The 13,379-nt window shown below is 45.3% G+C and overlaps 1 protein-coding gene across 5 annotated transcripts in view; it reads left to right on the forward strand.

Moving 5' to 3' along the window:
- The window catches only part of COBL (cordon-bleu WH2 repeat protein), a 1,669,181-nt gene that overhangs the window by 789,867 nt on the left and 865,935 nt on the right, over window positions 1-13,379 (forward strand). For all 5 annotated transcript variants that reach the window (XM_069613403.1, XM_069613401.1, XM_069613405.1 and 2 more), the window contains one exon: window positions 8,254-8,482. In XM_069613403.1, coding sequence (XP_069469504.1) covers window positions 8,254-8,482 — 229 coding nt within the window. The remainder of the gene's footprint in view (window positions 1-8,253; window positions 8,483-13,379) is intronic.

The following is a 13,379-nucleotide window of genomic DNA, read 5'->3' on the forward strand; positions in this document are numbered from 1 at the left end:
CAGATAAAGGTGCAGGGACTCGGCAGTCCACTCTGGCCCCCCTTGCTCTGAATGTGCCGCCTCCCCTTGAAGAGGGGCCATAAAGGTAGTTTTTCGGAGTTCACGACCCTGGAGCCACAAGCTACAATGCATGGCACCCAAGGGCTTTCTTAAGTCTTAGGTCTGAGAGACCTACAATTATCTGCTAGAAAGCTTTACTTATCACAATTGCATTCTCTGGGCATGGCATGCTCTTCTGAGAGCCCTACAAGTATCTGCTAGAAAGCTTTACTTATCACAATTGCGTTCTCCGGGCATGGCATGCTCTTCTATGAGCCCTACAAGTATCTGCTAGAAAGATTTACTTATCACAATTGCGTTCTCCGGGCATGGCATGCTCTTCTGAGAGCCCTACAAGTATCTGCTAGAAAGCTTTACTTGTCACAATTGCGTTCTCCTGGCATGGCATGCTCTTCTGAGAGCCCTACAAGTATCTGCAAGAAAGCTTTACTTATCCCAATTGCGTTCTCCGGGCATGGCATGCTCTTCCGAGAGCCCTACAAGTATCTGCTAGAAAGCTTTACTTATCACAATTGCGTTCTCCGGGCATGGCATGCTCTTCTATGAGCCCTACAAGTATCTGCTAGAAAGCTTTACTTATCATAATTGCGTTCTCCGGACATGGCATGCTCTTCTGAAAGCCCTACAAATTTCTGATAGAAATCTTTACTTATCACAATTGCATTATCCAGGCATGGCATGCTCTTCTGAGAGCCCTACAAGTATCTGCTAGAAAGCTTTACTTATCACAATTGCGTTCTCCGGGCATGGCATGCTCTTCCGAGAGCCCTACAAGTATCTGCTAGAAAGCTTTACTTATCACAATTGCGTTCTCCGGGCATGGCATGCTCTTCTATGAGCCCTACAAGTATCTGCTAGAAAGCTTTACTTATCATAATTGCGTTCTCCGGGCATGGCATGCTCTTCTGAGAGCCCTACAAATTTCTGATAGAAATCTTTACTTATCACAATTGCATTATCCAGGCATGGCATGCTCTTCTGAGAGCCCTACAAGTATCTGCTAGAAAGCTTTACTTATCACAATTGCGTTCTCCGGGCATGGCATGCTCTTCTGTGAGCCCTGCTATTTAGTATTGCATAGGAGCTCTTTTAGAGTCTCCTGTAATTCGGCAGCGGGAACCTGTTGCATGTGCACTGTTTGTGTTCATAGGTACCCGTTGCTGAATTCTCATCATTTGCACGGCGGAGTGCAAAAAGGGAGTGGTAAAGGGCAGCAGACACACTTGAATGCTGCCCGTTTGCATTCCGCTGTGCAAGATAAATAAACACTGCCTGCCATGACCACATGGCAGGCAGCATTTACAATGGATTCCTATGGAGTCCGCCTGCTTTTAGTTGGTGTAAAAAGCCGGTGAACCCCATAGAAATCCACTGCATTTTCACTAGCATAAAAATGCACGCTGGCGCAATTGCTGGTGTATTTGTGTGGCGCAGAGGAAGGCAGCGGCCGATTCGTAAGTTCCGATCCTCCTCTACTCTCCGCCATAAAATGCATGAAAATCCGCCATGGCGTTGATCAAAGGCATAAAAGCCTTACCCCAGGATTATACGCCTTTAATTTACGTTCCATGGCCATTGAAGATGAGCTCCATAGTGTTTTAAAATGTGATGTTGGCACACTAACTTTGTCAGAGCGCGTGGTGTGGTTGCTTTGACCAAGCAATTTCCTTTTCACAACTCTACATTCTCTACCAAGACAATTTAGGGTGTTCCTTAGTTTTTGAATTTGACTGGCTCTGTTGCCCATCCGACCAGTGTCTTTTTGGCCGATTCTGACAAGTTCTTCTATTCTCATATCAACATATTAATTGCTCTGAAATGTTCGCAAGTACTTCCCTAGGTGTATTGCTCTATTCATTCGGAGAATTACTGTGAGGTTCTCCTCATGCATCCTCCTCCTGGGGCCTTACTGTGAGGGGTGTTAGCCAGACCCATTTGAAGGAGTGAAGTTCACGTGTATTAGCATTCTCACTCTTGACCAGAGTTCTCCAGCCTGGTATGGAGTTGGCATTCCAGGTGTACTAACACATTACATTCTCCTGCTTATTGCATATTAGTGATACAACAATGTGCACAAGGACCAGATTAAAGCCAGTGGCAGCAGCTACCTACAGACACTCTATACCATGTAACTCTGGGATTGCTTGTTGCTGCAGCATCATACACTCCATTTCACGGCCCACACTTCCCTTATGCAAAGGCAGTTTACATAGTTTTCTATCACGCTTTCTGGGATTTCTTAGGTTCAAGTCTTATACATTTTTCACCGCCAGCGCCGGGGATTCACTGACTTCCCGTTTGTACTTTAATTGTTCGGAAGGGAAAATTCTATAAAGCGTGTGCCCACTCCATACAAACTTACATAGTTACTGTGCAAGTCATTTTGATTATGTTAGTGATGGTACATTTCTATCAATGACTTTATTTTAATTTTATTTTTGCTTTTATAATGCACCATCTTGCAGGGGTGCCTCTTCATAGCATCTGGGGAAAACAAAACAAACAGGATTTAGGGAAGACATTTGGGGTTACAGTACTATAAGAGGATTGGAGACAAGGGAAAATATGTTTTTAAAAAACCTACTGTTATTGCCACAGAGCATACTGTCACCACTGTTACATTTGGAAATAGAGATGAGTCTGATAGGAAATGTATTAGCTGCAAAACCAGTATGTTACCAGCCTAGGATGTGGTGTACAGATAGCCTTGGGACATATAGGAAAGCATTAAAACATCTAATGAATTTGGAGGGGGGGATGTATTCCATCGGTTGCACATGTTAAAAAGCAACTAATATGGCTGAATGGAGCAGTACTATGGAAAACCCCTAAATAATGGATACATCTGTTTTTACTGAGGATAAAAATAAAAATAAAAATGAGGAACAATATTGGAAGCGGCTAGAAGCCTTAAATTGGGACCTGTTTACATTGAGGGTAAATTAGCCCCTGGATTTGAATATTACCTTGACCTCATACAACCACCATATGAGTAATCTCTGTATATATTCGGTTTAGGATGGGAACACTCCACTTTGCTTCCTTTACTAAATCTTGGGATCAAGGTGGATCAAGTATGTACCCATTATGTGGCCCAGGCATGGAAACTGTCATCCATTTTTTGTTTATCTGTGCTAAATTGAAACATCTGAGAATTCCATATTTAAGACCACTTTTTTAGCAGCTAGGCTTGGATCGACTATTGAAGCAACGAAATTATGTAGCACTCTCAGTGAGCACCATATTGTATTTGTTGTAGACTGTTATATTCACAGGGCCTGGTTGCTCAGGCTGAAATTAATGGATAAGGGTATGACCGTTGGGTGATCAATGTATTTTAGACAGAGTTTGTTCCTTAGGCTTCTAGTGGTTGACTTAAATTTGGGGATTTTGATGAGGCTGTGAGTATACTCTCCTCTTTGTTTTAAATTCTTTTTAGAGACGAGTGCATCAAAATTGTTTTAAATTTGTAAGGTGATTGATTGATCTATTTTATAATTATGTTTTTTTGTTTGTCTGTTTTGATATGTACCTTATGGTTTTTGTACCGAATAAAGTATCAAATAAATAAATAAATCCTCCTGTTTGGTCAAAAAGCTGATTGTTTTTCATGAAGTAGGGGGTTCTCTTCATTGTGGAGCGCCATTTGGACGGTATCTATCTTTCTTTTCTCCGATTTTTGCAATGAAAGGAATCTTAGAGATGGGTTTGTAGTTTTCAGGTACCTATGGGTCTGCAGTAAACCTTTTTAGGGTGTTATGATGACAGCTTTTAGTGATGGGGTGAGTCTGCCTGATGTTAGCGATGGGTTAGAAGATTCGGTCAGTGGTTCCAGCAGTCTAGATACTGTCCTTGATCAAGGCGGCTGGACATGGGCAGATTGTTCAGCTGAGGTGTTTGGTTTCTCAGTCATGTTAATCAACTCAGGTGGGTATCCAGTGATATAATTGCTGGAAATAACATTGAGGGTAACTCGATATATATTTTTTTAAGCACTATCCAACACCCTCTCCAAACAATTCAGGAGTTTGTTTAATATTATGTTATGTTGATTTAAACCGCACACTGCTACCACCCAGGGATGGTCTCCAGGTGTTGCACTTGTCCTACAATATGTTGGGAAGGGTGCTCAGTGCCTTTAAAGAAAATATCCAGTCACCCTTGATGTTATTTCCAGCGATTATATCACATAGCACCCTTCAGGTGTAATGTAGTTCAATTCTATAGACGGATGGACCGGGTTTATGGTGGCTGCTCCATCTTATAATTTCTGGTGATACATTTTGGCCTGAATTTTGGCACTTTCTTATCCTGAAAGGCCCCGGCAAAGGAGTTGGCCAGTTTCTCAGTGAGTTAGGGCTGATTACTAGTTTGTTGTGGGTTGGTTAGTTCATTATACATTTTGAAAACTTCATTAGTTTTTCATTGAGCAGAAGACAGTTTTCATTGTATATTTTTTTTATTTCTTACAGTGGTGCTGTGGTAGCCCCTGCTGTGGACATTTCATGCCAGGTCGTTATTAGGCAACTTTGTTTTCTTCCATGCATGTTCTCGATCACAGCCTGTCCTTTTAAAAGAGGCCAGTTCATATTCAAACTTTTTGTTATTGATTTAGGTCAAGGTTTTTATTCTTTTCAGTTTCTTTGGTGTAATAATGTCCAGTATCTTGGTCTGTTTTTCTAGTGACAGGCGTGGATTGTTTCCTGCGTTATTATTGTTCTTCTTGGGCATTGTGACATTTTCTTCAAAATGTTCTTTGTTGATTTTGTTCATTTGTCTGATAAGGATATGCTTATTTTGCTCTTTTTGGTTAGATTATTTATGTAATGGTTGTGGATCTCCCTTTCCTTGACTATCAGGTGGTTATCTGAACATGACTGTTCCATGCGGGTGGTTTGTTTAAGGTCTACCTCAAATTAGTAGATTATGTCAAGGCCATGCCTTTCCATGTGTAGGCTTGTTAATCCAGGGATGGAACACCATATTATTCGTGGCTTGGATGATTAGTTTGAAATTGGGATGAGCTAGTTGGTCAAGCCATAGCTTAAAATCCCCAATCACAAGGATCTTATTTGAGATGGCTTGTATTCTAGCCAGTAGCTGTGACCAGTTACTGAGAAAAGTAGGGGCTGGCGCCTAGAGGGCAGTAGGCCACAGTTACAGTCATGAAGATGTTACTGTTGATGTAGCCTTTTCCCAGTCCCCTTTCATAACGATGAAACTCCACCTGGGACATCCTTAGTCTCTCTGGGCAGGCGAGGGCTACTCCTCCACCTCTTTTATTAGTTTTATTGGAGACAGAAATTGTATAGCCAGAGTCAATGTCTATTTGGTAATTGTCAGTGGGCCATGTTTCTGTGATTCATAGTAAGTCCATGTGAACTCTTCTGTGCATTGTTTGCCTTTTGGATAGCAGATCTGCTGTTAACTGTGCCTATTGTCAGAGATGTGCTTCCTGATTTCTTGGGGAGGGGAAAGCTTGTTGATTTGCAGGGGGTTAGGCTGACAGCTGAAGTAGGGTCTGGTATAAAAGAGGGTGCCCTGGAATGTCGGTGGGTCGGAACATTTGTATTCTCGCTGTCTGAGGATTGGTGCATTCCTCCTTAGAGGACTGATCTTGGGTTGTTGACAATGGGTGGTTTTTCACGATGCTCTGAGGTGGAAGGGCCCGTTGTCGATTCTTACTGTCCTTGCTTACGTTTGGGTAGCCTGACATCCAAGTACAACTAAGGCTCTGTTTTTAGCCTGGAACATAATGGGTCTATTAGTGTATGTGTTTAGGGTCAGCCTCTTTTTTGGTGAGGCAGGATAGCTGTATCCCAGGATAGCCTTGCATTTATAAGGGTTTCAGAAACTGAATTGAACATTTTTTTAAGTCACCTGCCAGAGTAATAGGTGATTAGTAAAAGTGGCAATAAATGAGTTGAGACAAGTCACTGCTTTTTGTCTGGGCATGAACTGGACTGGATAGATCTGTCCAGCTGTTTAATTTGAAAATGCGTTTTGCCGAAAGACTATGTTCTTATGAGGATAATGGGCCTCATTACGAGGTGGGCGCAAAGGGATACCGGGCACCGTTAGGGACATTGGTGCCGGTAATCCCTTTGCGCCCTATTCCGAGGTCCCTTAGCGGGTCCCTTCCTTAACGCCTGGTTTTACCATGCGTAATGGACGGGGCCCGTTATGGGACTTCAGAGCTAATAACGGTACGGCAATTTGCGGTACCGTTATTAGCACCTTCCCCCTTCCCATTGAGCCCTATGGGGGCTCAAATGGGAATGGGGAATGGCTTTTTCAATGGGGATTTACCGGCCCCGCCCTGGTCGGACTGGACTGGTAAGACCCCATTGAACGGGACCGGACACGGTCCCGTTATTGGTGGTAGTCATGGCGCTAATAGCTAATAGTGCCATGACTACCACCAACCTTGGAATGAGGGCCAATGTCTTTGGGAATCTAGGTTTAGCCCCCACCCCTGCCTTCTTGACCTTTAGGAAACCCACACCCATATTTGATTCAGTGTGAGCCTTGTTTTAATGCAATTCCTGGACTCTAAAGCTTGTGTGGTTGTCAGTGCAATGTTAAGTACTCTGTGGCCACTGTGCAGGCCTCCTTGCTTCTCTTTGCGTTATTGTTGCCGCCAGGAGTTCTTGATTCAGCAACATGGTGTCTCTAGCCAACAGTCGTGTCTTTTCCGTTCCTATATGTGTGGAACATTGTATTCATCGCCTCTGCGTCCTTGCTCGGGTGTATCATTTCCTGTAAAATGGCTTAGGTGATAGGCCTTGTATTTGGCCTTGCTCAGGATTACATTAGAACACTGGGCCTCATTACGACCCTGGTGGTATGGGGTTAACAGCACCGGTAGAGCTGCCGGCGGCGTTAACCCCATACTGCCTCATTACGAGGTCCGCTCGCGGGACCCGCTCAGGACGCCTGGTTTTACCAGACGTCCTTAGCGGGTCCCGTGAGGGGCCCAGCATGCTAACAGCGGGCCCGTCATTAGCATGTTAGCATGCTTCCCATTCCCATTGAGCCCTATTGGGGCTCAGTGGGGATGTACCGGGTCCGGGTTCCTTGAATGTGGAAATACCGGGCCCTCCTAGGTAGGAATGGCCGGTATTTCCCCATTCAGGGAACCCCAACTCAAGTTTGGGTTTAGTCATGCCCTTATTAAGGGCATGGCTACCTCCAAACTCGTAATGAGGCCCACTGGCTTTTTTTGGACATACTGCTTTACTGTTAGTCGAGTAGGACTTTCTTTTTTGTGTTAGCAATTCTGATGTCACTATGAAGGGGTATATTCATGTGATTTCTTTCATGGATACTCTAAGATTGATATATGTTAATGCTTCTCTTACATGTTACCAAATTCCCACTTGCTCTATTAGATGCTACTGTGAACTGAAGAGCGCAACACGACTTCCAACAGAAATCAATTAACGAGCACTGAGCACCATTTGTGAAAGTTTACACTGGGCAGATATTATTGTGAACGCACGTTCTAGAAGCATGAGAGAAACGCTACTCGCGCGTGCATTGCGCCATTTGATCAATATGATTTCTTGTGGGGCCCAAAGGTTGCCATGTTTCCTGGAGAGCAGGAATATAAGACGGTGCCACAGGTAGACAAATTGGGTCAGTCCATCACAGTGCTGCATATTGTGCTATTAAACAATAACAACTCTGCCGGAAGCAGAAGTTTCCTGTTTTCAGGGCAATGTTAAAATCCTTCCAGAAGAAAGGCGTGACACATGATACTATTCAGTGCAAAACAAAGAGCTTGTGAATTCAGTATCTGGTATGTAAGTTCCTTCTTCCCTAAAGGTGTTTTCTACGCATTCCATCCTCTTATAAAAGGCGTGTATGCTTGCTCGGAGACCTCTAATGCTTGAGTAGCTTCTGCGTGGCCCCTTTCTTTTCCTGCCAGCCATGATTCACCTGTCTGAGAAGCCTCCTTCGTGCATTGTAAGGAAGATTATGTACCTAATCAGAAATAAGATGTGACAGCCTCCGGTTCAGCTGAAGGAGTGTCTTTCAGCTCACAGGCCCCGCCCACCCACACACCCACAGTGAGTCACTGGCTCTGCATGTAAAGGATCCAGTGAGAAGCGCTAGGTTGGGCACTTGCTCTCCTGGGTCAGTGCGTGTATGGTGTCTGACTGACAGGAGCATTTGTTTCTGTCTCCACAGAAATCAGTCCGGCTGGTGGTGAATTTTCTCCGGACTCAGAAGACGGTGCTGAGGGTCAACCCCGGGGTGCCGCTGCAGGATCTGCTGCCAGCCATCTGTGAGAAGTGTGAACTCAGGCAACAGCACGTCGCCCTACTGCGGGACAATGCCACCAAGGAGCCGCTGGACCCGTCGAAGTCCCTGAATGAGCTGGGGATAAAAGAGCTCTATCTGTGGAGCAGCCAAAAAGGTAGGTGGAGAGAAACAGGGTCTGGAGTCAGTAGGATAAGGCATGTCTGCAGCAAGCTTCAACTCAGTATGACTGACATACGCATCATCGCCACAGCGCGCTACTTTTAGGATCACAGACTGGAAGGAGAAACCACTGTCTAATCAGGCCCTTCTGGTGCACAGGGAATAATATAGGTTCTAAGCTTATTTGCATCTGATCACCAGGTCCCTTTCTGTGCCAGGGCTTTCCGGCATCTACTTGTTAATTTATTTATTCATGCATGTAAATATTTTATGAAGGCTCGATTCTCCCCGCTTCTGCAATGTGGACCTGAGCGATCTTTAAGGGGAAATGTAGGCACTTCTCATGGAATGTTTCTTACCCCAGAAAGAGGGCGTGTGGATTTAGAGTTTCCGGAGCGTGAGCTGGTTCAGCGAAAGCGTGATATTAGGCTGCCACGGGACAAAAATGGTTGATCGGTTTCATTTATTGCAGTTGCTGCATTGGTATAAACTATCACGGTGCAGTCTGTGTCTTAAAAAAGATGTATCCTAAAATGTAGTTGGAATTTTTGCGAAATTGCTTCCCTCATCAAACTGGACGAGGACATTCCACCGGTTCAGAGCCACTGAACAGAAAGGCCGGCCTGCCCAATGTAGGGGTTACATTCTGCACGTGGGAGGGCCCAGCTTGTAATTGGGCGTGGTGTGCTTTCTCACAGTGTTTACATGTAAAAGAAAATTGCAACATTTCACGTTCTGATTGTTTGCCTTCTTCCTGTACACAAACAGCTCACTTTTGACTTTGCAGTAGAACTGCGTGTGCCTGTCTGTTCCGCGGGGTGGTTTGCATACATCATTTGTGGTTGGAGCACTGTGGAGTCATTCATGTCTGCAAGGTTTTTGTTGCCTGATAACATGAATTTGTGCGTCTGCTCCAGAGTGGGCATGTGCACCGTGTGTGCATGGACGGATGTGACCACACTGATATCCACCGAATGGCGATGGTGGTGTTGTTCAGGTGTCATAGTCTTGGCGGCGTTTGGTGACATGTATCAGCTGGTGCATGAGGAAGAGGCAAGGCTTTGATAGCTAGGGAAGGAGGCTGCTTACTCATCTGCTCAGTGGACAAGGTTCCTTGTCCAAAGCAAGGGGTGGTAGTTGATCTGACCTCCTGTTCACAAGGCATTCCTGAAGAACATGGTTTTGCTTTCCTAATCAGCTCTCACTCAACTATCCACGTATGCGGAACCTCCACACATCCATGGGGGGGCATAGCAACACCACAAACTTGCCTCCAGCGCGCCTCTATGCCAGAAGTCTCATGTTGGTCACAATTAGGCTATTACAGCTTTTTACACAACTGTGCAATTTGAGTTCCTTCTGTATGCTCCATTTAACCCAACTCACAGGTACTCTGTTTTTCTCAGACTACAACGATCCTATCACCCTGTGATCTTGCCATAGGATTATGAGATTGTTGTGGTTGGTATAACACAATCACTAATAGCCATTGGCGAGTAAAAAATGGAGTGCTGTGTATTTGTGCCAAAGGTATGCTATGTAATTTGACTTTTGTGCTGCGCGCGTCACCACCGTAGTAGTCTTAAAGCATTGAATCCTTGTCTGTGGGGGAGCGAATTGTGACCACGTCTAGGGTGCTAAATCAGACCGAAGTGATTTGGGGGAAAATGGAGCAAAATAGAACAAACCTGTCAGAAGTGTCTCAGAGCAGAGGAGTTGGCTGTGTTCTGAGAGCTTGAAGCTGGGTACAATGGGAAAGGGAGACAGAGGGCATTCCCACCCTGAGCCAAAATCAAAGGCCTCAGATCTGAGAAAGAAAATGTCTATTCTTAAGTAGAATGCTACTTTAGGGGGATGGATAAATAGTTTTATTGAACCATCCTTCAGAAATACCGCTACAAAATGTTGATTGTCATATACCCGTTAATTTTGGTGGCGAAGTGAGTTGTATTAAGTAAAAAATACATAGGGCCTCATTCCGAGTACGGCGCTAACCAATGGCGCTATTAACGCCTTGGTTGACGCCGTACCCGGACCGGCAGCGCCTTGGTGGATGGCAGAATTACCGCCCCATTCCAAGGTTGGCAGGGCGGTAATTCCCCATTCACCAAGGCTCTTCCCCATTCCCAAATGAGCCCCCATAGGGCTCAATGGGAATGGGGAAGATGCAAATAACGGTGACCGTTCATTACGGTCACCGTTATTGGCTTGGAGGCCCCTTTGCGCCCTCGACTTTAACACCTGCTCAAAGCAGGCGTTAAGGGCGAGGGCGCAAAGGGAACTCGGAGTATGGCGGTAAGGGATCACCGCCACCGGTCTCGTTACCGGTGGCCGCTATCCCTTACCGCCATACTCGGAATGAGGCCCATAGAGCGAACCTTAGGGTCAAGCAGTACAATTGTATTAGTGAAAGGAGAATAAGCTTCCTATACATAAGGTTGGAAGGAGATGGAGAGTCATACAATTGGGTATGATATGAGTTGCCAGTACAGCAGAAATAGGATAGGACAATGTAACATCGGTGGAGCTCAAATGAAAATCAACAACTGTAGAGTACAAGGGTGTGAACACGAAATTACATATATAATGCAAAAGGTATGCGAAAATAACTGTTCTCTGTTTGAGAAAACCATTAAAATCAGTGGGCCTCATTACGAGTTTGGAGGTAGCCATGCCATTTTTACCAGCATGGCTACCCCCCAAACTCGGGTCCGGGTCCTGAAAAATGGGAATAACTGGGCCATTCCGACCTTTGCGGGCCTGGTAATTCCCATTCGTGGGACCCGGACCCGGTACGTCCCCATTCCCATTGAGCCCCTATAGGGCTCAATGGGAATGGGGAGGATGGTAACAACGGTCCTATTAATAACGGGGCCGTTGCTACCATCCTGTTCTGCTAGCAGGTGCCGCTCTGCACGTCTGGTCTGACCAGGCGTCCAGAGCAGCACCCGCGAGCAAACTCGTAATGTTGCGGCGAGGTAACAATGGCGCCGGTAGCACTACCGGCGCCGTTGTTGCCTTACCGCAACACTTATAATGAGGCCAAACAGACATGCGTATATAGGATAGCGAGTGGAAAGGTTAGAGCGTAGGTGTTGTAGAGTGGGAACGAAGCATTATTTAGGCCTCCTGAAACTGTATGCAAGTAGGGTGCGATAGTGAGGGAGCGAGTACATTTTATGCCTGCCTAGTCTCTTGCATCTTGACATGTATACCCCTGCATATTGGAAAAGATATACAGATATTTATGGAGTGTTTCCTGGCCGTATAACAACAGGCAGCAACGGACCAGTTGACATAAGTTCCAATGAGGGGGTAGAATGTAGAAAGCACAGGCAGTGGAACGCATAGACACAGATACATGTATGTGTTGAAGGTCGATAGCCAGTGATAATTGGAACAGGTATGTATTTAATGTTCAATGGAAGGACTGTGGGGAGGGGGAGAGTCTCAAGTCTTCCAGGACTGAGTTTCCCTCGAGGATGCTTGTTTGTAGGTTTCTGAGTCGTTAGTTGCTTGTCATTCGCCGTCAGCGATAGTGAGTTTGCTGTGGTTGGTGAAATGAAAGGGCTCTGCAGGTGTTGTGGCGCTCCTTGCTTTTTATTCCTGCTTCAGTCCTATGCATTCTGAAAGGATTCCATAGGGCAGAAGACAACCAGACTAGCCACGCATACTCACCTGCATCTAATACGCTGAGCTTTTAAGGCTCAAACAGGGTGGATTAGTTTTGCCACAATCAGGTTAGAAAGATGGCACAGCACAGTGCCCACTTGCAACAGAAAACTGCATTCCGTTTACAAAGAGAAATACCTGCTTAACTTATCAGTGTTTACATAAGAGTTCCAAAGCAGTGATAAGCTTTTCTCTTCTGCAAGCAGTTTTTCTTTAAGCATTGAGCAAAGCACCTTTAAAATCTTCACTGGTTGTTTATGTAGCTAATTTATATTTTTCCTGCCCTGTACATGCCTAGTGAAAGCTCTTGAATAAAGCATTTTGGAAGCAGTTTCCTTGCTTAAGTCAGTGCTTAAGAGATGTCTTTCATTTTGACTAGGGGGCTAAACATCCCCACTTTTCCCAGGCCTCATTCCACTCTGCTTCCACGAATACAAAGATTCTCTGACCCCCTTCCATCCCGACTTCCTTACCATCCAGTTCAACCTAACTATCGACCGCACACAGACAGCAACGTGCTCCTTATCAGTGAATGAAACACTGGTTTATTTGGCAACATAGAGACCCCAGGCTGCCCCGCCCAGTTTGAGACATTGGCATGTCCTACACCACCATTTCAATTTCAATGTTATTATTGGTGATAACTACGCTTTATCCACCCCACCCCCCCTATGTTCATTCCTTCACTTTTACGAAGAACGCTTTCCTGACCAGTCACTCACCCACCACAATGGCTGCTCTCTCAATTCCGCCAGTTTAATAACTAATTCCATAGGCATGTCTAGGGACTGGCCTGGGGTGGCACGCGCTACCCCTGGAGTCTGATTGGCTACCCGAGGTGCCACCCCATAAAATGCTAGTTATAAAACTTTAAACACAGGAATCTAAGGCACTAATGTTAGTAATTTAAGGAGATATGGGTAGTGGAGACAAACAGCGCATTAATGCTATTCTTATGCTACTGCCTGATTGCACTTCCTCTTTCCTTCTCCCTGGCACTTCCCCTTCTCCCCCCCCTTCACTTTGCGTTATTGCACTTGCACGATCTGAATGACACAAGGCCTTGTAAGATCGTTTGTTTTTGTCCTCCCTTTGTCTTCACTGCCTTGTCTTGTCGCGTCTAGAAACACTTGTGTACAGGCACGTTATTAAGGACTTATCATGTCATATCATTCAGACGTGTATGTCTGTTGCGCACTCGTACTTCCTGCCACCCCAGC

Source organism: Ambystoma mexicanum, chromosome 5p, assembly GCF_040938575.1.
Source record: "Ambystoma mexicanum isolate Mex_15411 chromosome 5p, UKY_AmexF1_1, whole genome shotgun sequence".
NCBI lineage: Eukaryota > Metazoa > Chordata > Amphibia > Caudata > Ambystomatidae > Ambystoma > Ambystoma mexicanum.